The sequence below is a fragment of the Chelon labrosus genome (genome assembly GCF_963514085.1).
Source record: "Chelon labrosus genome assembly, chromosome: 22".
NCBI lineage: Eukaryota > Metazoa > Chordata > Actinopteri > Mugiliformes > Mugilidae > Chelon > Chelon labrosus.
Window position 1 is genome coordinate 3,625,031 of NC_140355.1, and position 27,061 is coordinate 3,652,091.

General features: G+C 41.2%; 2 protein-coding genes across 2 annotated transcripts; one reads left to right on the forward strand and one right to left on the reverse strand.

Annotated features, from left to right (window-relative positions):
* The first annotated feature begins 1,152 nt into the window (after nucleotides 1-1,152).
* On the forward strand, nucleotides 1,153-13,063 carry c6.2 (complement component 6, duplicate 2). Its single transcript, XM_084572174.1, has 18 exons — nucleotides 1,153-1,688; nucleotides 1,993-2,167; nucleotides 2,506-2,665; nucleotides 3,124-3,268; nucleotides 3,393-3,534; nucleotides 5,516-5,654; nucleotides 6,217-6,414; nucleotides 6,719-6,962; nucleotides 7,250-7,372; nucleotides 7,455-7,621; nucleotides 7,728-7,953; nucleotides 9,271-9,439; nucleotides 9,662-9,773; nucleotides 10,938-11,070; nucleotides 11,194-11,397; nucleotides 11,671-11,758; nucleotides 12,045-12,289; nucleotides 12,389-13,063. The coding sequence occupies exons 2-18, from the start codon at nucleotides 2,022-2,024 to the stop codon at nucleotides 12,568-12,570; spliced, it is 2,823 nt and encodes a 940-aa protein (XP_084428300.1). The 5' UTR covers nucleotides 1,153-1,688; nucleotides 1,993-2,021; the 3' UTR covers nucleotides 12,571-13,063.
* A 260-nt stretch (nucleotides 13,064-13,323) lies between these two features.
* LOC311507978 (complement component C7-like) lies at nucleotides 13,324-25,996 on the reverse strand. The gene is made up of 18 exons (XM_084572558.1): nucleotides 24,509-25,996; nucleotides 24,274-24,332; nucleotides 22,423-22,498; nucleotides 21,202-21,343; nucleotides 20,903-21,047; nucleotides 20,364-20,502; nucleotides 19,442-19,570; nucleotides 19,050-19,293; nucleotides 18,704-18,817; nucleotides 18,435-18,601; nucleotides 17,388-17,616; nucleotides 17,037-17,205; nucleotides 16,715-16,802; nucleotides 16,464-16,596; nucleotides 15,055-15,246; nucleotides 14,314-14,410; nucleotides 14,030-14,211; nucleotides 13,324-13,684 (listed from the first exon to the last, which is right to left on the reverse strand). Exons 1-18 carry the CDS (start codon nucleotides 24,572-24,574, stop codon nucleotides 13,506-13,508), a joined length of 2,550 nt encoding a protein of 849 aa, XP_084428684.1. The 5' UTR covers nucleotides 24,575-25,996; the 3' UTR covers nucleotides 13,324-13,505.
* Nucleotides 25,997-27,061: the final 1,065 nt, after the last annotated feature.

Here is a 27,061-nt window from a genome sequence, read left to right on the forward strand (position 1 = left end):
TTTTAGTTCATTCTTCCTGAACAGATAATCAAGACCAGAATTCATAGAACCCTAGTTACATTCATAACTCTCCATTCTCTGTCATACCGCTCCAGGCCGCACCGTACCCTAGTTTTCTTGCAGGCATGTCGCCACAGACAACAGATTCAAAATTCTGGTAAAATTCTGGACTCATTTGGCAAGGCCTGAAATGAGTGAAATACAAATGGAACAGAAGTACATTTACACGTAAAAGTAAGTCCTGCGCTATAGCTTTAAATTGTTAAATGTCTTGTTTTGGCATGTACTGTATATGACTCAAACTAAGCCTTGTGTATTTTGTGTGTCCTGCAATGTAGACAAACACATCTCAACATATGTACAGCTTAGGGCATTTTATAATGTGAATAAAGTTTTATATACAAATGAGATTTATTTTTTTTAATGTGTTCAATCTAAAAAATGTTAAATAATTTGGGAAAGAGACTAATACGCTTTCTTTCTTCAGTGTCAACCTAATGTATGCAACATGCTGTTTGGCTTCCATTCCTGGGCCGATATAGGGAAAGAATACCTTTTGCACATAAATGGATAGTCCTCCAACCAATCAGAGCAATAAATTATGTGACGTATGCTTGTTGACAAATCTTAATCTTAATTGCTGCTAACTGTCTGTCCTTTAAAGTTTTTTTTTACACTGCCAATATCTTTTACAACAGATGCAACAGTGGAATCTAAACATTTTGCTTCTCTAAAGGCAAATAAAATCAACTCCATGGCTCTCAGATGAGGTGTCTGACTATAATGCTGGTACTGCATAAAGCCCACCCAAACGATTTGATTGGCCCGGCTATAACGGAATTCCAAACTGAGCAACTCCAGACCTGCATTCCAGCACAAAAATGCAGTTAATTCTGGATTCCAGGCTAATCACAAACTGGAGTCCAGATATGATTAGTCTAACTTTGCTGTTTCCCCTTGCTTATAGTTGTAATGTTAAGCCACGTTAAACATGCACTGCATTTTAGATTCTGTTTCATACTCAACTCAGAGATGACTTTAATTAAAACCCAACTTCTTGGCAAGACAACAGAAGGAGAAGCAGGATGCAGCTTGACATCTTAAATGTTGTCAGGTCTGTTTTTTATATTGTGTTTCTGTTAGTGTTGCAGTTATGAAGATTCAGCTGAATTCAACCAAAACAACAGGTTGACTGAGTTCTGTTCTGTTCGGGATTGTGAAAATGCTGGACAGTTACAGAATACGTGGGAGAAAAAGTATTCTCTGTCCTCAAATCTGTGATACTGAACATCTGGTTTATATCTTTGCATTCGGGAAACTCCAAATCTCTTTGCTTCCCGTAACAAGAGGGTTATGCAAGAACTTTATTTGTTATAAATCTGAATGTAGTTTTACGTTGAAGTATTTTTGGACACTGATTGGTAAAAATAAGTGAGGAAAGAAAGAGGTGGACTCTCGTGGGATGGGAAATCACTGCTGGAGGCTTTATATCCCTGCTGTCAACTCAGACTCAGACCACAGAATCCACTTCAGCTCTGCCTGCAGTGCAGAGACCACTAACTCCACTTGCTCCTTTTAGAAGATTCTCAACTACTTGAACATAGAGCCGAACATAGAGCTGAACATAAATACAGGAGGTACATTATTTTGTCGTTTGCTTTCTGCTGAAGAGGACCTCGGTACATGTGGTGAGTCAGATTTTACTTTATTTTTATTTTTTTTAAAGCAAGCTTTCACAGAATTTTGACGCGACAATGTAGAACGTTTGCAATTCAGTATGTTTGCATAAAACAGTGTTTATTTCTGCTATTTTGTTCTACTTTTGTTTATATGCCTTGTGTGGACCATCAAATGTCCTTGCCTCGTCTGAAAAAAATATGTAAATCATATGGATTACAAATATTTATCACAAGTGGTGGGGGGGGGGAATGTATTATTGCAGGAAAAAGGTAAATTAATTGAGAGCAAGTTACTGATACAAATTATTTTCAGAGAAGGTGAAACCAGTCTGAGGTTCCCCAATGGCCCCTTGCAGCGGTCTGGTCCTGGTGCTGCAGCTCCTCGGCTGCATATCGGCCGGCCTGGCCTGTTTCTGTGACCGATACCCTTGGAGCTCCTGGGCGGTCTGTTCCAGCACGTGCAACTATGGGACGCAGCAAAGACAGAGGTGAGACGGCGCGGACATAAAACAGATGCCTTACGCAGACATGGAGGAGACGCATATCTGGTCAATCATGAACATGCACAGATACAGGTTAGATGCAGCACTGACAAAGGTGAGACATGACTTAAACCAGCTAAAAGTCAAGCAGACAGATGTACCAGATTTGTAAGTGTAACATTTTTGCAGCTGGAAACTAAAATAGAGCCAGGGAAGTTGTGCAACAATGCAATCAAGAACTCTTCTTGCTCTGCAGTTGTTATTGTTAAATGCAGCCCCAATGGACATAATGTGAGCATTTTGCTGTATCCAAATGATTTCGATACTTTTTTTTTTTCTGACAGGATGTTTAACTACAATGACAATTATTTCTGGAAGAGCAGCTGCAGTCAGCTGTGTCCGGCACACGACCAGAGGGCTTGTTTCACGCAGCCCTGTCCAGTTAACTGCCTGCTGACGGGTTATGGGCCATGGTCCGACTGCTCGCCCTGTGCCAGGAAACAGGCAAGGAACACATAATCACATGCAGACTAATTCTAAGTTTGAATCAGTAGCGTGTTCACTACTGGTACACAGTAAGTGATATGAACAATGAAAATGGATGGAAGAAAGAAAGTTCTATGAGATCCTATTCAAGATTTGTTAGTAGTGAGAGTGGACATTTGATCATTAATTATGCATAAACAGATTTAAGTAAATAAAACTGCAACAAATATATTGTACAATCATGGAATGCAACAGCTGGTTGAAAACACAATAGCAGGGTTTTAGGCACAGTGAGAGTGTTGTATACATCTGCCTCTTCTTCTCCATCTTCCGCTCTAACCACTATTTTTCAGCTTTACCAGTTTCAGTTGGCTCTTTCAGTTTGTCTTTTTCTAAGTAGTTGGTAATTCTTTAAAATTGTATTTAATTTAACTAAATCTTCATTTCATTCTCTCTGTCTCATGTCATTTCCATAGTTTCGGACCCGTTCGGTGCAGAGGCCCTCCCAGTTCGGTGGATCAGAGTGCAGCGTGGAGCTGGCAGAGGAGAGGCCCTGTCATCCCTCCAGAGAGTGCCAGTTAGCACCGGTCGACTGCAGAGACAACTTTAAGTGTGATAACGGTAAGCAGTGTTCTCTTAATCTATCTAATGTGTTACTGAGTAGTAGAGAAAGTTGTCTTTTTCTTTTTCTAACACACATGTAGGGACACGTGCCGTATATCTAACAATCTTGTGCCTGCCCCAGGGCGCTGCATCAACTCGACACTAACGTGCAACAGACAGAACGACTGTGGAGATAACTCTGATGAGAGGGACTGTTCTGACTTCAAAATCGTGTGTCCAGCTGAGAGGAGAGTGGCCCCCGGGGCTGACCTGGTGGGCAACGGGTACGGTCCAAATTTCAGTCCACTCACATTCTTAATAATAGGAATAAGAATAAGAAAACCTTTATCTGCTTTGTTCATGAATAACATTCATGTTAAGGGCCCTTCTTCACGCCTCTCCAAGCAAAAACATAGATCATTACTGGTATGTGATTGTTGTGGTTTATTGGGATCGTGTAGCTGTTATTGTACCACTGCTGCAAAGACATGAATTCAGTTGCACTTAACCTTTTAAGGTCTTGCCTAAGACCTAAGAGTTTTTTTTTTGCTTTGTTTTGTTTTTGCCGTGGTGGTGCAACAGTACAAATGCCTTTTGCTTGTGCTGCTGTTGCAGCAGCAGGAGGACTTTTGCCAGATTTTGCAGAACTGGTCTGGACTGTAATTGCTGAGGGATGTGTTCACTCATGTTGTCAGCAAAGAGAGTTTTGAAGTACTGGAAAGTGTCTTTACAACATCAGGGGTTCGGGTCTTGCAGATGTCCTACATTCCAAGCACCAGATTGCATTCCGTGGCCCTGAACTGCGCAGTAAAATGCTTTAGCAGCTATCTGTTATTTGTAAAAACAGAGAAAGGAACAAACAAAATTACAATCCATGTGCTGATAACAAAGGTAATAAGATGTAGGCATACTAACATATAGTGTTTGTTACCATGGAATGAATAGAATAACCCAGTCGAGTATTATTTCCACTAATCATTCCAGATATTTGCCATATTTACAGTACTTTGAAAAGAAATCACAGAAATGGTGAAAAATGAGACAGATCATTTCATTAAATATGCAACAGAATATCAACAAATATACACTGAGCTTGAGTTAGATTAATAGTGTGTTAAAATCACTGCCAAATCATTTAGACAATAAAAAAATATACTTGTTTAATTATTATTTAAATTATTAATTAATCCAACAACTTTAAATCTATTATATTAATAACAGTGGAGGATCAGGAGTATTTTATGTCATCGCAAATAGTTAATTTTAATTGCATTAGCTTTGGTTCCCTACCTTTACCATAAACAGTGACCATTTTCTAAAATGAGCCCTTTTTAGACTTCTATTACTTGCATCGGCTTACTTATTTCTGTTCAGTGAGAGCTCTGAAACTACAACATGGGGGAAAAAATAGTATTTACCTCTGGAGAATTTTGCGAAAAGCAGTCTTTATGTTTGGAGCAACTTTTCTGTGTCTCCAACTGATAACACATCCTGCTCCTGTAGAAAGCAACACTCTGTGATCCCACTCGAAGACACAGCGACGTCTAGTGGATTGTTTTAGTATAACATAATTAACCCGAGAGACGGCTCAGTGGAGTTTTTTGTCGGTGCTTACAGGTGAGATAATACACCGAGCTATTATAGCCCAACGAATATAGCTGTGAGCTCTGAGGTGTGAATATCACAGGATTTTAACTTGGGCTTATAACATCAACACGTGGACGTGGTGCTGGACTTTACGGAAGAGTATTGCTGCCACACTGTAGAAAAAAAAAAGGCTCAATATTATGTAATTACATGAAAGTTTCTTGTTATAACATGATATTTTTCACGTTTTAACAAGATAAGTATCACGTTATTTCATGAAATTATCACGTTATTACATGAAATTATCACGTTATTTCATGATAATGATATTTTCATGTTATAACGTGAAAATATCATGTTATTTCAAGATATATTTTCACGTTATAACGTGAAAATATCATTATCATGAAATAACGTGATAATTTCATGTAAAAACGTGAAAATATTTTATCTTGAAATAACATGATATTTTCACGTTATAAAATGAAAATATCATTATCATGAAATAACGTGATAATTTCATGTAATAACGTGATACTTATCATGTTAAAACGTGAAAAATATCATGTTATAACAAGAAACTTTCATGTAATTACATAATATTGAGCCTTTTTTTTCTACAGTGTGGCAGCAATATGCTTCCATAGGACTTTAATATTCACCGTTCTCTGTTTGAAGGTTTGATGTTCTAGCCAACGAGCCCAGGGGGGCGGTTCTGGACAACATGTTCATGGGAGGATCCTGCGACATCAGGAGACCTCAGAGCACCACACTCTACCATCGAGTCCCTCATAACTTCGAGAAGTTTGACATCAAGGTAGAATTTAGTATTGTGGTCATGTATTCACAAACAGCTGATTCCTCTGACGTTTGTCATTTGTAATAGTAATGATAGTTGTAAAGGTTACCGGTATATGTTATATTAGGTATTAGTGATGGACATGGTGATAATAGTATAGTAATATATGATATAAAATGAAAGTGGTTAATAATACTGTATTAGTGTAATACAACAGTGACTGATTATATGAATACAAGTAGGTAATGGAAGACTTGTGTGGTATATGCATATACACACAGAGACGGCAGTCAAAACGGCAGTGTTCTGTTTTGTTTAGATTTTTTTCTTCTCACCATAGCCTGTAGGAAAATTGAACAACATGTCTCCACTCCCTCCCATCGGTGACTGACGCTAGTGTCCCAGGGGAAAATAAAAAAAAAACTGAAAAATGTCACAAAAATAAAAAAGTCTTCTTATTCCCTAAAATATTTCCAAGTATTTCAATGAGTGCCCTATAAAGGATTAAAGGGCGTTTGGTTTGTGCTTTGGTTGCATCGCAGAACACCTTGGTTTTACAGATTTCGTTGTTGTCCTCTAGGCAGGAATACTGGAAGACTTCAACAACGAGCCCCACCCACTGCACACAGAAACCCTGGATATAAAAACACCCACTACAGTACGACAAAGCGGCAGCCAACAAGGCAACATGTTTTTCTTCCCCATCTTTTTCTTCACACGGTCATCTCAGTCGCAGCTCACTTCTAACAAGGAAGCTTTTGAAGCATCAAAGAAAATGGTAAGTGGCAAAAACATTGGCACGCACCCACATACTGTACTTGTGATATACTTGTAAGGACTTGGATACTGTACGCATACGTAATGCATTCCCCTAGCCCTAAACTTTACAGTAAGAAGTGAAGACCAGACACACGGTCGCCATTTTACAAAATGTTTTACCTTTTACTGTCTGCATCGCTGCATCGTGGTCCCCACAAAGATATACTGAAAATGATTACACTCATACACATACTGAATATGTTCGAAGGCACACTCATTGCTGGTTTTAACAATATTCTTATTCATCATTCTTCCCTCTGCAGGACTCTAAATTTTTCAGAGTGCATCAGGTTCTTCCTGTGTCCACGTTCAAGGTGAGGGACTCGGGGGACCTTGTCTTGTCGCTGCCTTTCCTCCAGTTCCTCCATGCTCTTCCTCTCGAGTACAATTACGCCCTCTACAGGGACATCTTCCAGCGCTTCGGGACACACTACTACAGCTCAGGGACGCTGGGAGGCCACTATGACTTGGTCTATCAGTACAGTCGAGAGGAGATCAAAAGTTCAGGTACGTCAGCACAGTCTGGTGGCTTAGAATGACACCCTGGGCTGCAGTGGTAGCCCAAAAGGCTCAGCTGCCAAGGATTCAGTAAACTAAAAATAAAGACTCATCAGTAAAGGCATTAAGTGTTCTAACCATATTCAAAGCTGATTTATTGAATACGGTCATTCAGAGACAGAATTCTGTATCCACTGAATTTTTTTGCAATTGCAAATGTTGGGTTGCAAATCTGGTATAAAGCTTGCAGTCAGCTCCTTTATTTTTCCTTTTTGTACCTTCTTCCTCTCCAACAGGTGTAACAGAAGAGCATTTCAAAGGCTGCCTGAGCCGAGACACCACCTGGACCGTCATCTTCTACACCGAACATCGTAGCGTAACCCGATGCCATGATGACAGGACAACTGAGAAATATGAAGGTTAAATCTAAAATCTGCAAAAGCATGTCCTCTTCATCAGAGAACAACACTGGTCTTGCTGTAACCGTGTTCTTTTGCCCAGGCTCGTACATTAAGGCGTCAGAGAAGTCCTTCTCCAAAGTGAGAGGCGGTCGAACCAGAGAAGCAGCAGCTCTGGCCTGGGAAAGGCAGGGCCCTTCTCCGGACCGGGCATCCTACAAGAACTGGGCCCGCTCTGTTCTGGACAACCCAGCTGTGGTCGAAGAGAAGGTTAACCGCAGAGACCCAAGTCTCAAGCATGACAGAGATTAATTTACAGAAATCGTGTGTTTCGAAAAATCTCATGTCACGCTTGTGTATGTGTGGGTTCATCCAGCTCCTCCCCATCATAGATCTGGTCCGGGGAATTCCTTGCGCTGCCACAAAGAGGAGGCACCTGAGAAAGGCCCTGCTGCAGTACCTGGATGAATTTGATACCTGCAAGTGTGCTCCTTGTCCCAACAACGGCAGGCCATTTCTCTCCGGCACAGAGTGCAAGTGTGTTTGTCAGACTGGCACCTTTGGCACTTACTGTGAGAAAAGGGCTCCTGACTACACTTCAGGTACTCAGGCACAAGTGGTATTTTCTGTCACAAAAAATGTCACAAAGATGTCACCTGCATGATTCAAAATTTCAGGCTTCACACTGAACGCTAAATTCTTTTCTGCTTTTATGCTGACCTCATGTCTTTATACGGCCATCTGCTGTAGGCACAGCACACACATGATGTACAGGATAGCTCACAAGATTCTGGTGTTGCCTTGTGGAAGTCTTGAGAAGTTGACCACTCAGGAGAAAGCGGGCTTTTAGGGAAGAAGGCCCAGGTGATGGCCGTGTTTCAGACAGCGGACAACTGAGGGGCTAGATAAAGGACCAGTATAAGGGAAATAAGACATTTTGGGACAATGAATCATGCAAAGCTAATCTAGTATAGTCTCAAAATAATCTGGCAACAGAATGTTGTTAGTGGGGGCCTTTGGGTCCTATGGGTTGAAGATAGGGGCCTCTGTGGATCATCCCACAGATACTTGATCAATGATCTGTTTGGGATCTAGTCAATTTGGAGGCCAGGTCAGCACCTTGTGCTTCATGTTTTTTTGAGTTGTTCCTAAACTGTTTTTGTGTGTGTGTCTGTGTCAGGCTGCATCCTGCTGGGGATGGCTGCTGCCATCAAGGAGTGTCATTGCTATGGGGTGGGGGTGCCTGATCAATAGGTCTTTGACAGAGCAAAATCAGTTCCCGTTGGAGTGATTCCAGACCAGCTTTCTGTCACAAAGAATTTGTGGGCAGGGAAGTCCTTCTGTCTTCCAGGCTAGGTCACTGGTAAACAGATGATGACAAAACTATATTATATAACAAGCACTTGAGCAACATCTCAACAGCGACTCACCAGGCCATGCTTGACCGCTTGACCCTAACTTTGTGCGAACACAGCATAAGTGTCATGAAGCCAGGGTACTGTTCTGAGAGGCTGTATCAAGCCATATGCTAAGCATGCTAAAATGATCACAGGATTAGCATTAAAATGCTTGATGTTTAGTCTGTGCAAAAAAAATTTACCTTAACCAGGGCTTCATAAAATCAGTTCTTGCTTAGCCAATCAAACACATGTGCAGTGCATATATTTGTTTGTTTGATTTGGTTTTATGAACTCCCTGACATTCATCCTGGAACCACTATTAGGATAAAATTCTGAATTTTAGCTCTACCACTGGAAACAGTCCAAGTCTTTAACATGATTATAATTATAAAGTATAATTTGATTCATACCATAAAAGACACTGCAACATACAGAAGCTAATAGAACACACAAATTTTAACCAGGCTTTGGTTATATATGTTCACACTGAAAATGTTGTTTGGTGTGCAATTTCTACAGAGGCCGTGGATGGTTACTGGAGTTGCTGGGGTCCTTGGAGTCGCTGTGGAGCCTCCATGAAGAGACGTCGGACAAGGCAGTGCGATAACCCTCCATCCCTCGCAGGAGGCCAACCATGCGATGGTCCTGACAAACAGGAGGATCCATGTTACATCTCCATCTTTCAAAAGTATGATGATCAGCACAGAGAATATTGAAATGAATTGTCATATCTTTACAAAAAGTACATTAATTAATATTCTTATTTTCACTACTTTACGCTAATATGTGCAAATGTTCATGCACTGCTGCAGCTAACACATTTAAATCTGAATAGGCAAAACGTCTAGGTTTCATTTAGTCTGTGTCGCGTTGGATTTACCGAACACTCTGGTTTCTGTTTCCTGTTCAGACAGGAGACCTGTGACAATGACGACGACTTCATTGAAGGATGGGTAGATGAGCTGCCTCCTGGTGTGGAAGGTTGTCGGAGGCCAAAGAGGCCTGACAACGGCTTCCTCAGGGTAAAAACTAACATACCAGTCTGCATTTAGACATTCAAATGAATGAGAAAGAGACCAAAGCTAACGTTCATTGCCTACATATGATCAACCTTTCCTATGGAAACTCATTATTGCCAGCAAAATAAATGCATGTGTCAAAACTTATGAATTTTTAAGATAAAATAATGTTCTCGAGTATAGGAAAGACTTCAACCCTTCGTTTATCATAACAAGTATAGAAACTCATTCAAAAAAATCGTAAAGATTATGCAGAACAACATTACTAATGAAATGCATTTAAATAAAGAAGATCATTCTCTAGCTTCCCATAGAGTAATAGAATTGAATTCAAATATATTGGAAAAACTTTGCTGGTGGATTTTAACCGGGAAATTCAGACCAGCTTCCCCATCAATGGAAGTTATGTGTCGTAAAGTTAGTCTGAAGCAGTTCCGTTGGAAACTGATTATGCTCCAGCAAAGATCTGCTGAGGACTGTATACTTGAATATGTTTGCAGCTAAACGACTCTTATTGGTTGTAGGACTATCTGTATGCAGAGGTATTTTTTCTATGTATCTGTTGAAACATGCCCTATAATGAAATCCAAATGGTTTATTAACAGACTCATATTCTTGTAAGAATTGAGTCTGGCTATACCAGCCTTTGTGGATTTGGCTGTAAACTTCAAACATACATTAATCACACAGTGAGTATAGCATAAAGAACTCCCCTGAGTTGCACTGTGGGAATTATGACCCACAAATGCATACATCATAGCATACAGAATCTAAATCAGCTATTTCTCAGTCAAAAATGGCTTGTATTTATTCGGCTTTTCTACCTATTGGTACTCAAAGATCTTTGCAGTCACAATGTCACATCTACCCACTCATTCATACAAGCACACACACATTCACACACCAGTGCCATGCGCTGGGAGCAACTCTGGGTTCAGTATCTTGCTCAGGGACACTTTGGTATGTGGTCCACGGGCCGGAGATCATACTGCTAACCCTCTGGTTCATGGGCAACCAGCCCTACCTATGAACCACAGCCACTTTGTGATATACACTTCAGAAAAATGATGGATGTTTAAATATCTAAGACTTACTTAGATCTGGATATTTGGATCATTTGTAAACTGTACATATATATATTGTTTTATTAATTCCATCCTCTGATAGAAATCGAAGCAGTATTACCTCTACGGTGAGGAGGAGGAGATCCTGTGCTTCACTGGATTTGAACAGGAGGGTCACCAGTTCATCAACTGTCGGCCTGATGGAACTTGGACTGAAACAAGTGTAAAATGCATCAGTACGTTTTTTTTTTTCATTAGTTATTTCACAATCATGCATTCTCTTGTTGTTTCGAAAATCTACAGAAATCTGAGATCTGAAGCTACATTGCTAAATCACCCTTATCTCTTACAACCATTAGGGAGATTATGCCTTCCACCTGATATCCCTGATGACATGACGCCGTTCCCGAACAAAGACCAGTACAGAGTGGGCGAATCAGTGGGTTTGGACTGCAATGACACGGGGCTGGAGCCGCAGCCAGGGGGCATCTACAGATGCTCCAACAGTCTCTCCTGGGAACCTCCGTTACCTGCTGACCTCCACTGTGCCGCTATAAATACTGGTATAGCACAGTACTAGAGAGAATAGCACTCCACTGGTTTGAGTTTTGAGCTCCAGTAGGGATCGGAAATCAGACAAAACTTTCAGAGACTATCATGCCTCTGAAAGATATGACCTGTCAGGTATGGCTAAAATAGAGAATAACGGAAAAGGAAAAGAGTCCAAAGGAGATACCATCTCAACAGTAATGTTATTATCTGCTGTGTAAATTAATCTCTTATCATTAATTATCATTCAAAAACTATTTACATATTTTGTATACTCTGGTTTTTAGATGGACCGTTTGTTCCTGATGCTCAGTGTGGTCCAGGGAAGAAGCGTCAGGGCTCGGACTGTGTCTGTATCCGAAGGGAGACCTGTCTGTAAGTTTAATGAAAATATATTATAGAATTAATAATTCTATTACTATTATTTATGTTTCATTAATGTTATCATGTTATTATTATTCAAATGTTATTCTTAAGGGAAGAACCCTAACCCTAATCCTAACTCTAAATGAGTCGTAATATATGTTTTACTAATAATTAATTACACTAATAAATAATTACATTATTTTGTGATCATAATGCTACGGAATATATAGCAAATTGAATATGTGCCAGCAACTCACTTACCTGTATTTGTGTGTGTGTGTGTGTGTGTGTGTAGTTCACAACCAGACAGTCTATGTGTCCTGAATGTAGACGTTGGCGCCCTCGTGTCAATGTCCCTCTGCTCCTTCTACTCTGGCCGTTGCCACGGTGATCCACTCTTCTTCGTTAGCGAGGGTGTGTGTGACCCAGCAGATTCAGGCAAACTGGAGTGGGCCAAGTTCAGAGCTGCAATGTCCTCTAATAGCTCCGTTCAGGTGCCTTGCGATCACGACACCTGTTACGAATGGGAGACCTGCTCTGGTGAGATACTGTTTTTACCTTATTTGTTATATCTGTATTCACGCAGCATAGCGGATTTATATCTATTTATATCTAACAAATGCTAATATCTATCCTCAGACTCTCAGAAGTGTGAATGCAAGGCTGCTCGGGACTGCGCCAAACTCGATGACCACATGTTCTGTGTGAAGCTGACGAGGATGCAGAGGACCCGCAGCATGAACCTCTGTTCCATGGCCTCCCTCAAATGCGCCAACTATGAGTTTGAAATTCTCAGTCAAAGTGTCTGTGCGTCCAGATGATCCTGCCAAAGCCTTTCTGCTGCATCACACTCGTGTAAAAGTGGTGTGTTTCACCACCGTTGAAATAACGCTGATTAAAATACACGTTTTACCATCAAATTGCTTAGACTTTAGCACATGTTGCATAGAATACATTAGACTTTTATAGTAAAATGTATATATTTTAAGCATGTGAAATAATGGTCAGACAGCCACGGGCTTACAGAAAAGGGTCAAGTCTAGCGCTAGGCATCCAATAGATGATTCAAAATTGATATGTGCAGTGTTATTAATAAGTGGAAAATAAAGACATTGTCACACGCATGTAGCATACGTGTTAAAAACCCTGTTTCTTAACTGCTTGGCATTCTATAGAAGGTGGCAGCAGTCCATCAGCCAAGCCTAAATCCAGATACAGGGTGGATTAATGTGACTCATATGTAAGAATAAAAATGTTTTCATATTCACTACATCTCTTGCTCAAGCATGTGACTCCGAAAACCATAACTATGGAATAAAAGTGTATTCAAAGTTCTACAAACAAGTGAGATTTCTCCACAATCACCTGATAAAATGACTCGTTACACATTCTGACAACCGCCGCTTTGGAAAAATTGCCAAAGGAAGACATTTTACAAAATAAATAATTTTGAAATCTTCAGATTCATCACTGACACTGACTGGTTCACAAATATACCACTGGAACATAACATCTTCAAATATGTGATACTGTAACAAAATCAAGAGGACAAGAATATTCTGAAAAACATTTTATTAATTTTCTTTACCAAAAATATCCAAGCATTTACAGTATGTGAGATTTACAAATGTTTTCAATCATCAGTCTTTCATGACAAATATAAAAAACTTTGTTTTTCTATTTACAGTTCAGTTCATTTTAGACGTTTCTGGTTTATGTACTGAAGATTCTCAGTGAAATAAAACAAAAATCTCTTTTATTCTGGACAAGCCTCAATACTGATCACATTGACCTGCTCCCCGGCACACCTCCTGGCCCCCACCTCACATTCGCTCATAGTCACGGCAGCGCCGCCGGCACCAGAGCTGACGCACAGCGGGGCAGAGTCCTTATGGCATTCTGATGTAATCTGGCATACGCACTGTCTTGCTGATTCTGCAGTTGAAAACAAATGGTAAATGGTAAATGGCCTTGCTTTTATATAGCGCTTTTCTACCTATTGGTACTCAAAGCGCTTTTACAGTCATAGACACATCTACCCATTCGCTCACACAAGCACACACCAGTGCCACGCACTGGGAGCAACTGGGGGTTCAGTGTCTTGCTCAAGGACACTTCGGCATGTGGCACATTCCGGGGATCGAACCGCTAACCCTCTGGTTCGTGGACAACCCGCTCTACCTACTGAGCCACAGCCGCCCATAATGATTATTTAAAGTGTTACAGAGTTAAAGAATGTTACTATTTTATTTTTTTTAGGCAGCGCTCCATCACACTAACCTTCGCAGGTTGTCCCCGGCTGGCAGTCCTTGCAAGCCGTGAATGTCTTCTCTGGCCACTCACAGTCGCTGTCGCTGGCCAACGTGAAGCTCCGTCCCATGCACTGCAGAGCTCCGAGCTGACAAACCCCTAGTACACGGGTTTGGCGTGAGCCCAGTCTGACACACAACTGTAGAGAAGTCCTAGAAGAAGACGATTTACAAAAAAATGCAGAATTTGATTTTGAACTTAGAACATGTCCTGGTGCTAAAAACTCCATAATTAAAAACAAACATTATACTTACGAACACTGAAATGGCATTTTACAGACACACGCAGTTCTTCCTACAGTTTCCCACACTTTACACTTCAGGTTGGCCGGAGGAGAGTGAGCTGTGGGCTCTGAGAAGAAAATTTGGAGGGCAGTATTAGAATCCCACAGAAAATATTAACTCCAGTCTGAAGTTTAGTTACCTAAACAGACATGACTTAGCATGAGTAAGCGAATACCTAAAAACAAGATCATTGTGAGAACAGCCAAATATTTCCATTGGAATTTGCAAGAGGCCAAAACATCGCTGTCAGTGATGCAATTACAGTTTGGGAGCACACATGGCCAAAAAAGAACTCTGATAATAGAGGTTTCATTTGCATAATCTACTGTAACTGATAGATAATCTATTTTTAAATGTTTTTGGCTCACTTGTAATCATCATGAGATAAGTTATTCACACAGACATAAATCACAGTTTTGAACCTGTAAAACAGATTTTTTTTTTCTACTTTTATGCTGAAAACCTGCTGCTGTAAAGACAGAGCGCTGAGATACCAACAATTTCCGCCCAATAAATCTAAAACTATGAGCTGAATTAAGCCAAAAAGCTTGTTAAGGCTGCAGAGCTGGTAAGGATTCTTGGTGGATTTGCGAAAGCGAAACAAGATTATTTAAAACATTCCACAATATAACTATCCCCAAGCTGCCATCCTGTTGAAGGTACGAGGCTACACAACTATTGCACATATAATATACTGTATATCTACTGTACCTGCTTTACAGTGAGCACTGGCAGGAGAAGGAGACCACTGAAGACTGGGACTGCACATGATCTCTGACATCTCACCGTCCAGCACAGACCCCTTGGGACAGGACAGAAACACCGTTTCTCCAATCTGGTAGGCAGCTTTAGCAGGTGTGCCTATAACTAAACTATTAAGCGAGGGACTCCCACATGTGGAACCTGGGAAACAAAGGGAAGAACTTTGAGTAACAAGAAGTGAGATGAAGAACATTGTCACTGCCTTTCTATACCTCTTCTCCTCCTAGTATACTATACCTTTTCACCTAAGATACAAACAGAGGTGGTGAGGAATTGAAATGAGGCAATAATTAAAAAAATAAATAAAAAAAACTTGCTCTAAAGTGAAGCTTGACTGGGTCCAAATTCTATTAGGCCTAATCTGGTTCTCTAGGCTTTTAGGTCAGTGTGTCCAATACCCAAGTCCACATGGTATCATCCAGGATCATGGAATTCTGTCAAACCAGGCAAAAGGGAGACTGTGAACTTTGAAGTAAGGGCTGGAACTTGAGTTGTTCTTAAAGGAAAAATAGTATAAGGAGCTAAAACCTGGTGGTCTGGTGTTACTGCATGTATTCGTGATCAGGTGTAATTATCCTTGGGGGTCTCTCTGGTTTTGGTTAGGCTTTCCCCATGTTTGGCAGGGCAGTTCAGAAGACATCAAATGACTTGCCTTTACTTGGGAATCAATTCAATGCTGGGAAACATTTAGACCTGGCATTCGTGTGGATGTTACTTAGACACCTAGACCAGACCAGGAAACCCCACCCCATAGCAATGACACTCCTTGATGGCAGTGGCCATCCCCAGCAGGATGCAGCCTGACACAGACACACACACAAAAACTGTTTACGAACAACTAAAAAAAAAACATGAAGAACAGCACAAGGTGTTGACCTGGCCTCTAAATTCACTAGATCCCAAACTGATCAAGTATCTGTGGGGTGATCCAAAGGAACCAAACCCTCAACCCATAGGACTCAGAGGCCCCCCACTAGCAACATTCTGTTGCCAGACACCACAGGACACCCTCAGAAGGACCATGTCCATCCTCTGATGAGTCACAACTGTTCTGGAGACACAAGGGAGACCTACACAATATTAGAAAGGTGGTCATAATGTAATGCCTGATCTGTGTATTTGGCGAAGACTGAATGAGGGGATTAACAAAATGCTGGTTCATTGTGAAAGATTAAAGCTGGACCAGAGACTCCCAGAACAAGATTGTTTGAGTCAAAAAAGAAAGGTCAACAGCCTATCATATGCTTCTCAGCCAGTGGCCCAACTTATTTTAAATATGTTACAATAAGTTGTTTCTGAGATAACATTCCAGTACAGCTGGACAAAAACAATGCCTTGTCTGTGAAGGGGAGACTTACTTTTACAAACCCTTGCTCCTGTGCTCCACATCTGGTTTTCAGTGCACCTGGCCACAGCGTTTCCACTGATATAATACCCTTCTATGCAGGAGTAATGCACCGTGTTCCCGACCAGGTAGAAATCTTTGGGATCCTACGAAAAATGAATAATCACAGAAACAATTCAAGCAAACACACTTCAGCAACTTTTTACCACAAATGAGGCAGTCCAGTGGGTGACTTTTATGGAAAGAAGAGTTACATAATCTCACCAGAATAAATCCATTCCTGAGGTTTGGAGGTAGCCCACAGGTTTTTGGTGGAGGTATAGAGAGACTGAAGCACTGAGGTTCCATCATCCTGGGTGCAAACAGTTAACAATGAGATAGCATACTTCACATCCGCTGCTCTTGGGCATTCTTGGGATTGGATTGGATTACTTTGTACTACAGTATATGGTAATTTGATTCTATCACTCTCTAATCTACATCTAGAATCCAAACCTTTTTCTCTGTGATCCTCAGTATGTAAATAATTAAAAACAGTTTATAGATTGGGTTCTGCTCCTGCTAACTGTACTGTGTGTGTCCTTACTGTAAGTGCTGGATGTCTGCGTCCTCACAAGGCTTCTCTTCCACCTGAGGTCCAATGCAGTGGCGACCACCTCTGGGAGCAGGGTTATTGCAGCTTCGGGTCCTTGACATTTGACCTCCAGAGCAGGATCCCCAGGAAGACCAGCAGCTCCAACTGCCATGTATCACTCCTGCAAGAAAGAGAGAGATTCTCTTTCTGGTTCTGTCTTATTTTCAAAGTCACCGGATGCCAGTCTTATCCAAACCTTGATAACACTTTGCCAGAATAAAACCTTGTCACTACTTATATATACTGTAAAAATACTGTAACTGTTCACGTGATCTTTGTGAGTTTCTGGCAGGTTTGGCTTACCTGGTTGCTCTCCAATCACAGCTCCCCTCTCGCAGGCTTTCCCTGACGTTCCTGGCCGGCAAACACAGCGACACTCTGTGCCTGACAGCAGTGGCTGACCGTTGTTCTGGCAGGGCCGGCAGTGACAGGGATGCTCCTCAGCCAGGTACTCCTCAGTGGCCCTTTTCAGGTGGAGCTTCTTCAAACCCGCACACTGCACCTCCTTCACCAGCTCATACAGAGGTCGCAGCTGAGGCACAAGTTCACAGTTCATTAATGTGCATGAGCAGAAAAGGAAGCAATATACTACTCCAATTATTCAGGGATGATCATTTATATAAATACACACATATTATTCTCTATTTACAGCTGATAATGTACATAATACAAATTTCCTTAACACATTTAGCTAACCAGCTTATAAACTAGCCAAATGTTCCACTGCAAAACCACATTGGCTTCAACAATGGGAGAACCAGTCCTAGATGCTACTATATCAGGGTTTAGGTCAATATTAGCGACGTCAGCAGCTCTAGCAGGCGCTAATACTGACTGGGACATAGTTCTAGCTTTAGTCTTTTTGCACCATCATATCATATAGTCAGCAATGAAGTGTTAGCTAGCAATAGCTTGTTAAATCTGTCAGCAACATTTGCTCTAACGGCTGGAAAAGTAATGTTTAATGGTTCGAAATGAATAGCCGCTTTTGTCCACCTTGACAAGATGTAAATCTGCCCACCACTGTCGCTGTAAATGCAAACGTGCCAAGCTACAAAGTGTGACAATCACAGAAACCGTAGTGAATGTTGGCAGGCCTAAGCAAAGAGTTGGCGTTGTGAGTTTTAAACACCTGAGGAGGTGAAGTCTAACCAAGACCAGTGCTAATGGTCTTAAAACCTAAGCCCAACCTTACCCTAACCTCACTGCTTACTCCTGAGTCTTGGGATCTAATGTCTACTCTAACACTTGACCTAAATGATAGCAACATAAGTTCAATTAATGACACGGTAAAGTTAAAAAGGAGTAGAAAATGCAATATAGAAGTCAACAATTAGCTGACTATTCTACCTTCTGGTCTGTGACTTCAGGAAAGTCTTTGACAGACGAGGCCCAGTTGTCATAGAACTCTCCGTTAACCTCTGGGTTGTCCAAATCCAGAAGAGTCAAACCGCTTATTAAGGCTGGATCTCCTCCAAACACATTGACCTTGATGGGCATCTTGTGTACATTGTTTCCTGTAGACACATGAAAACAGAGACTGTTTGCAGCCATGCCGATTTGACCTTGAGGGGCACAACATGTGATTTGGAAGTCTTATTGTGAAAGCTTTCACTCACCATAGCTCGATGATAAGGATTTAGTTAATTTTTCACACACGGTTTTGACTTTCTTCCTGAAGAAGCGACGCTTTACTTTTCTCCAACACCTCTGGTACTCTATATCTGTGGTACCTTTACACAAACAAGACAGAAATTAGTTTTACAACAGACTCAAACTATGATGTTTTTCATTGGGATTACTTGATACCATGTCTGCTCTAAATTTACTTGCAGCTTTTTTGCCTAAAACAAGATAACATTACAGTTGTTCCCCTTCTTATTTTCTGTGTTGAGTCCAGATTTGTAGAAAGTAATATAAATGTTTCACATCCATGGCCTCAATATTCCGATCAAAACTTCTTACTGGTTGAGGCGAGCGCTTGATGGTCCAACTCCAACAATCCCTGGTATTCGCCTCCAAGTGAGCCTTCAGAGAGGTAGTGTGTGCCGTATGTCTGCAACAGCTGGCGGTAGGCCGAGTAGTCATATGTGTAGGGGAGTGAGGACAAGGCCTTCCAGAAGCCTTCCGACAGAGTCAGATACTGGGGGGCGGAGTTTTGAAACTGGGCCAGCTCCACTTTATTCTTCAGGATTATAAGTTTGTACTCCTGGATCATAGACACGAGAAGACAATGCAATGTTACTAAACAAAAAACTCAAACCGAGCAAATGACAGATCCACATGACACGAGGCTTCACGCTGGTATTTAAGAAACCTTAACAAAAAACGTGCAGCAGATCAGTTTATATAATCACCTTGTTGTCGGTGAGCTCTTTGTGAAAGGTGCGACGGTCATGCCCCACCAATGCGTTGGACTGGATGTGCTGCACATAGGACCAAGAGCTCTCGTAGGATTCATCGCTCTCGTCATTGTCCACTTTAACCTACATCACAAACAAAGGCAACACAGTTAAACATTTGCTTTAATTAGAAGGGCAGCTGTGAGACGTTGCAGTTATGTTGAGGTTGTAATACTAGTACTGGATGAACAATTTTTTAACCCATAACCCAGGATCCCTAGAGGATATAACTTACTGACTTTGGTAACCCTCTGACCTTTCCACATGCACATTCTTGGCTTTGAGTGAAATATTTCAACACCTCTTGGATGGACAAACCTATTCCACTCACAGCGACCAAGGCCAGCTTTAAGTACCTGTGTTACCACAGTTATTAAAATGCATCTCCACATGAGTTACCAGCCAGCACTTGAGATACGGACTCTGTATGCAAATAAACACTGACATCATTTGCTTCCATAGGCACCGTAATTTCACGGCTGTGCTGTTTAAAGCAGTGACAAAAAAAAAAGTCTCTGGCCATTTAGGGAAGTCTGTAACGTAACTCCACACGGTAATATTATTGCAATAATAACCACATATGATGGAATCACACACAGGCGGATTTTCTTTTTCAGATCATAATCATTTATAATAGTGGTTGTGTGTGTTGCCCAGGATGGGTTTTAATGCAAGGTCTGAATGGGGCCTAGTTTTAGTCACTTTGAGGATATCAGAGTCACTCTGTTGCCCTTGTTATCTTAAAAGTATGTTTGACCGGGACTCGCCCAACAATAAAAACAATTAACATTCACAGAAAGTCGAGCACACATAACTGATTATTCACTATTTTGACTGTGCACATGACTTCCAATCATAGGTTTTCCGTTCCACTCACCTCAAAATTGTATCTCAGGATGTTCTGTGGCAGTCTGTAGTAGACTTTATGGTCACCGCTGAACACTTTCCTGCACTGACCTCCAAAGCTCAGAGTGTTGATCACACCTGCCCTCAGTTTCCCTGTTAGAACGTCGTACCTGTAAAACGTGACACAACAAGAAGCCTGCTTTATTTGCCATGTACAGTATACAGTATATGTATACAAGGAATTCCAGTGAGCACACTTGGAGCCTTGCAAGGCGCCCAGGGAGCAGGGTTTTGATGTCTGACATACAGGAAATCGAACCACTGCCCATATGGTCACATAGCCACTTCTCTAACCACTAGGACACAGCTCCCCCAAACCAATTGTAGTTGTTGGCAGGATAAGAATGTGTGCAGGGAGTCCACAATGGATTTCTTGTCCATCACATTAACCACCCAGGCACAACAAACTGTTCTATGGGCTATTACTAAACAGGTGACTCCACCCCAAATGGCATGCCGTCATTTACAAGCAATACAGAAACAATTTCCTAGTGCTGGGAGTTTACCTACCCTCTGCCTGTGAAGTCAGAGTTAGGAGGTGTTTTGTCAGTGTCACATAAGTACTGGCTGCTGTCTTGGGCACAGCTTCGCTCATCCGATCCATCCTCACAGTCCTGGTCTCCGTTACATACCAGAGATTGGCTGATACACTGACCTGCAACAGGGTTTTAGTATTTCACTGAAGACTTATTATTACGTGTTGCAAAAAAAAAAATAAAAACTCCAGGTAGAAATAAAAAGAATAAATGCAAAGCTGCAAAATCTCTTTTGAATTATGTCTGATATTATTTATTTATGTTACAGCATACCTGAGGTGCAGCGGAACCTGTCTTCACAGCCTGTTTCCAGGGGGCAAACTTTCTGTGAAACACACGGCTGCGTTTGTGTGGCCTCTCCTGAACATGGCATGCCGCCATACTGGGCATAAACCTCCACACGGCGAGTTCGTACCTAAAAAGGAAGTGATCACAAACATGGAATTGATTCAACGTTAAATCTTATTTAATAACTAATTTTAGTAAAAACAACAAAGACATATAATCTCCCCACATTAATAATCTTTGTGTTTATTATATGTCCACACATATGATTGAGAAACCCTTAATTGGGAAACTCCACACCAGGATTTAAAATGGAAGAAAACACCATTCTGGTCAGTAGAATAGCCACAATCAGTGGGTTTACTTGCAGTAAATTTATGTCTTTGTTACACTCAAGTCAAGTTTGTTGTATTTTGCTGCAACGTTTCATTTCATGACATGTGAAGGATCAGAAAGCTGAAGTGGAAGAGCAGAAGCTCTATGACTAGCCACATTGTTTCATAGCAGGAATGCCGAGCACTAACAAGTTACCAGTGAGATAAGCACGTCATCAGTCTGTTCGCCAACTACAGTACCTCACCAACTGTAGCCATGTGAATGTCAAATATGACTTTCATGGCACTGTTTCTGAGTGTAACGAGGCCTGCAGATAACACAGATATTTGTTTGACGGAAAAAATGTGACAAGATTGATAACAAAAGTTGTGTGTTTGTGCGCGCTCTGTAGACATGGCATGGCAGCACAGGGAGAATAGCATGCTAACGGACTCACATTGTGACAAATTACCTCTCAATTGGGGACCCAGCAAGATTATCCATTTACAGTGTTGTTATACTTATCATCATAAAAAAATTACGAAGGTTTAGGTCACTGCCAAGTGTTTTACGCCTATTGTAATTGTGATGGGAGAAGGCTGGGGTGGATGGCCTTTGAAAAAACCCTGAAACGTTGAGAGCTGTCTAGTTATTTCAAAACAAAAGTAGGCATCTTTAAAAGTAATTTCATAGTCTTAACTACATTTTCTTATCATAACAATGGTAGCGAATGTCCTCTGTTGAACCCATATTGTATCCTTAAAGTTGTGGTTAGCAGTCAGGTTTAGGTCTTAAGGAATAGTCCAGAAAATGAAAATATGTCTATATAATGTAATTAGAAATATAGTGCAAGCAGTGCACTGTCTACTTTATAGTTTATACAGTATAGCATACCTTTGTCCTGGTGCAGCCGTCACACTCAGACCACTCTCCATAAGGTCCCCATTGGCAGTTTACAGGCTGCTGGCACCTGAGAAGAGGTGGCAAAAACAATTCTGTTATTTTACGCTCTTGAGAATTAATTGATGTTAGAGCTATAACAGAGAAATAGAATTCCATTAAACCAGAAAGACCATTCTTACATACCAGGAATATGGATAATATGCATAAGAAATAAATATTAAACACCATCAAGACATTATTATCCAACTGAAAATACTGTAATAAGGTCTAAAACAGTCTCAGAAGTTCATATCACATCTGTGGTGATGAAATGTTTTGAGAGACTGATCAAGACATTCATCACCTCCACACTGCCCGCCACCCTGGATCCACTACAGTTTGCATACCGGCCGGACAGATCTACAGATGACGCCATAAACCTCCTCCTCCACAAGACCCTCTCCCACGTGGACACTGGTAAGGGAAACTATGTGAGAGTGCTGTTTGTTGACTACAGCTCAGCATTCAATACCATAGTCCCCTCTAGACTGGCTGCTAAGCTGCATGACCCTGGGCCTGGACTCCTCCCTGTGCAGGTGGATCTACAGCTTCCTGACCGGCAGACCGCAGGTGGTCCGAGTGGGTCACCACACTTCAGCCCCCCTGACTCTCAACACTGGATCCCCCCAGGGCTGTGTGCTCAGCCCTCCGCTGTACTCGCTGTACACACACGACTGCGAGGCCACTTCAGACTCCAACATCATCATCAAGTTTGCTGACGACACCGCTGTTGTAGGACTAATCTCCCACAACGACGAGACAGCCTACAGGAGGGAGGTGTCCCACCTGGAGAACTGGTGCCGGGAGAACCACCTCCTGCTGAACGTCAGCAAAACAAAGGAACTGATTGTGGACTTCAGCAGGAAACAGCAGAGGGACTTCCATCCACTCATTATCTGTGGCTCTGAGGTGGAAAGAGTGGACACCTCCAAATACCTGGGAGTGACCATCTCACAAGATCTGTCATGGACTCACCACCTGAACACCATCGTGAAGAAGGCCAGACAGCGTCTCTACCTCCTCAGACGCCTCAGAGACTTTAAGCTCCCTCTCAAAGTGCTCAGGAACTTTTACACCTGCACCATCGAGAGCATCTTGTGTGGGAGCATCACCACCTGGATGGGAAATTGTACCAGGCAGGACTTCCTGGCCCTCAAGAGGGTGGTCCGTTCAGCGGAGCGGACCATCAGAACCCCCCTCCCCAACCTGCAGGACATTTACACCAAACGTTGCAGGTTAAGGGCCACAAAGATCCTGAAACAGCCCAGTCACCCCGGACACTCTCTCTTCTCTCTACTGCCATCAGGCCGGCGTTTCCGATGCCTGAGGACAAAGACTGAGAGGCTGAAGAAGAGTTTTTATCCTCATGCCATCCGCCTGCTCAACTCTGAGCCTTAACTGGACTTAAAATATCACTGCACTTTATTCATGTAGCTGCTAAATACTGTAAATTTATGTACATATACAACTACCCCCCCTCTAAGTTTACCAGTCTATAGTTTTATTCAGTCTATATTTTTATTTTTATTTTATTTTATTTCTCTATCGGTGTACATTACACTTATATTGCTTACCTTGTGTGCAAACTACTGTTTACTGTAGTACTTATATATTTTTTTACTACTGGCTGCAGGTACAACAATACATTTCACTGTGCATTGTACTATGTATAACTGTGCATGTGACAAATAAAACCTATCTATCTATCTATCTATCTATCTATCTATCTATCTCTCTCTCTCTCTCTCTCTGTCTCTCTATCTCTCTCTCTCTATATATATATATATATGTGTGTGCACTTACCAAACTGGTGACATAAAGAGTGACAGCACCAAAGAAGGCAGAGCTGCATACCAATTCAACTGTGAACAAAAAGGGGGGAAAAAAGGGTTCACTCAGTCCTAAACAAACAATTTAATCTTTTTAAACATTTTAGTCTGGCTTTAAATGATTGAATTATTCCAGATTCATACCATGCTGCACCAAAACATTACTATCCAATTCTATAGTGAATGGTGAATGAGGCTGAGCGGTTTACCTTCATGATGTGCTCCTCAGCGTTCAGCCCTCTCGTCTGGTCAGGCACTGTAGCTCTCGGAGTCATATAATCAGCAGGGTGGAGGAGGTGGGGCGAGGGATTACTCAACAGAGTCCAGGAATTCCCACACTGAAGAAACTTTCACATTCATGAAATCTGAACAACCAGATTTGTTACTCAATGAGTCATGAACATTGAGTAATAACATCATTTTCCATAGCTTGAGGCCACATTTAGAGTTTAGGTTAGTTTTGTTCTTTTATCCGGCATTATTGTTTCCAGTAAAAAAACGTGATAATCTGCTTTGCTTCAGTACAACCAGAAACATGATGTAATCTGTTTTTTTGGTTTTTTTTTTAATGTCGGAAGGGCCTCACTGCTGTAGTGGGACAGGAGTAGTTGCGCCACCACTGTTTATCCCAGAAGTCAAATGATCTGGCCAAAAGGTTAAACAAATCCCCATTCTGGCCCATATCCTCGCACATTTGATTCTTTTTTCATGCAAAATGCATGTGGAAATAACCTACTTGTCTTCATATGTAAGGACATTTTTATGTCAGCATGGATGTTATGAATGTGATCCACTTTCCAAATCAGAAGTTGGAAACACAGTGTATTAATTCAGACATACTAAAAGAGCTGTACCTTCCCATCCTGAAATCTTTTGTTTATTTGTTTATTGGTTGTTATAAAAGAGGTGATCTTCTTCTTTTTCTTTCATCATTTCATTCTTTCCACTACCACATCGTTAATTTCAATTTTAGAAAATACTTCAAACTTCTATTCTTACTCCATCAGGACCAAAGTCACTAAAAGTTCTTCAGGTCTGGATCTCATCCAGTTGAAACCAAATGACGACAGAGGTCTGACAGGATTATAGCCAGCCAGCAGTGTGTCATAGTGGTGAGTTATTTTCATCTAGAAAAAAAAGAACAAAATACACAGGAACATTAGAGAACACTACGTTTTTACTGCTTTCGTGACTATCTCCGGATATTCAGCCTTGACTTTGATCTACAGTGTCAGCAGAGATTTTTTGGGCAAATTTTGGGCACTGCCATTTACAAGCTCCAGGAGCAGGTTTTCTTCATGAACTGACATGGATGACGCAGCTGGGTCACAGATAAATCCCTTTTGCACATTTTTGGGACTAATGCTGCTGGAAGTAACAGAGCAATTCTTTCAACAACGATGCCATCTGTACACCAGTTGGTACAAGGATGGCCCAGCATCGGTTTCTACCAAAAAAAACCCAGGTAAAGATGAGAATGTTGTCAGATATGCTTCACTCCACTCACTGTGCCCACTGTTCCAATTTAGTTTGGAATGCAGACAGTCTATCCCACTTGAAGTCAGCTGTCATTCTTCCCTGAATTGGCAAAATGAGTTCATTCATTCATTCATTCATGAGCATAGTAAACAACGTAAAGTGCAACAGTTCAAGCAACGAGAAATTTAGATGTGAACTATATCTGTGGCTGCACACTATCAGTTGGATGTGTAAAGTAATAAGTTTCACATATTAACCATATACTGTGTGTTCCCTATATATATTTTTTTTCTATACACTCAGTGAAATGATCTGAATAAAGTGGTACATTGTAAATGTTATGCTCACTTTGATTATGCTGCCCCCAATGGCAGATGGCAGATTTAAGTTGTTCTGCAAGTTAAACAGTATGACTCAATATCAGCTTGGTGTGTAATCTAAAAAGCTCCACACATGTACCATAGACTGTATATATTTAAATGTCTTTAAATGCGCATATACATAAGTAGGGGTCTCCACTCCATCGCTCCATCAGTTTGGGGGTCCTTGACCTGGAAAACGTTGAAGACCCCTGGTATATATTGTATAGTTACACTCCATGAAATTAAAGTGAAAAGTTGTAAATGTGGTGTTACTTTGACAATGCTGCCCCCAAAGGCCAATGTTAGTAACTGTAGCCTTTTTTTAAGCTTTACAGCAAGTTAAACAGGGCAGCTTGGTATCAGCATGGTGTGTAATGTAATAAATTGAAATCATCCAAGTAAAGTGATACGTTGTAAATGTTGTGTTCACGTTGACTTTGCTGCCCCCAATGGCCAATATTAGTAATGGCAGATGTAAGTTGTGTGGCAAGTTTAACAGGACAACGCGATATTAGCTTCGTATGAAATATAATAAATTCCACGTAAAACTATAGATTGAATTATATATTTACACTCCGCGGAATCATCTGAGTAAAGCGTTAAGTTGTAAATGTTGTATTCACTTTGGATATGCTGCCCCCAATGGCCAACATTAGTAACTGCATATTTAAGTCATATGACAAGTTAAAGGGGAACTCCGGGGCAAAATGAACCTGGGGTTAATAACACATGTGTACCGAGTTCGACCGTTCTCTGGTATTTGTTTTCATGCATTTGTTTTGTTAGTCAAATGTGACCAGTTTTCTTGCAAACCGCTAATTGGCGTATAACGCTAGCCTTCGGGGCACACTTACACATAAAAAGAAATCGCTATTTCTATACCACTAACAAGGCTCACAATATCACCACACTTACACGGTA

What these genes read in the sequence shown, in the direction of transcription:
- c6.2 (XM_084572174.1), top strand. Translation starts at nt 2,022, where the DNA reads ATGGCCCCTTGCAGCGGTCTGGTCCTGGTGCTGCAGCTCCTCGGCTGC. An exon ending in GACAACTGAGAAATATGAAG is followed by an intron (nt 7,373 to 7,454) that starts GTTAAATCTAAA and finishes TCTTTTGCCCAG; the next exon opens with GCTCGTACATTAAGGCGTCA. An exon ending in GGCTCCTGACTACACTTCAG is followed by an intron (nt 7,954 to 9,270) that starts GTACTCAGGCAC and finishes CAATTTCTACAG; the next exon opens with AGGCCGTGGATGGTTACTGG.
- LOC311507978 (XM_084572558.1), bottom strand. Translation starts at nt 24,574, where the DNA reads ATGACTCCGAGAGCTACAGTGCCTGACCAGACGAGAGGGCTGAACGCT. An exon ending in CTCTTTATGTCACCAGTTTG is followed by an intron (nt 22,499 to 24,273) that starts GTAAGTGCACAC and finishes ACCTCTTCTCAG; the next exon opens with GTGCCAGCAGCCTGTAAACT. An exon ending in TCTGACTTCACAGGCAGAGG is followed by an intron (nt 20,503 to 20,902) that starts GTAGGTAAACTC and finishes CACGTTTTACAG; the next exon opens with GTACGACGTTCTAACAGGGA.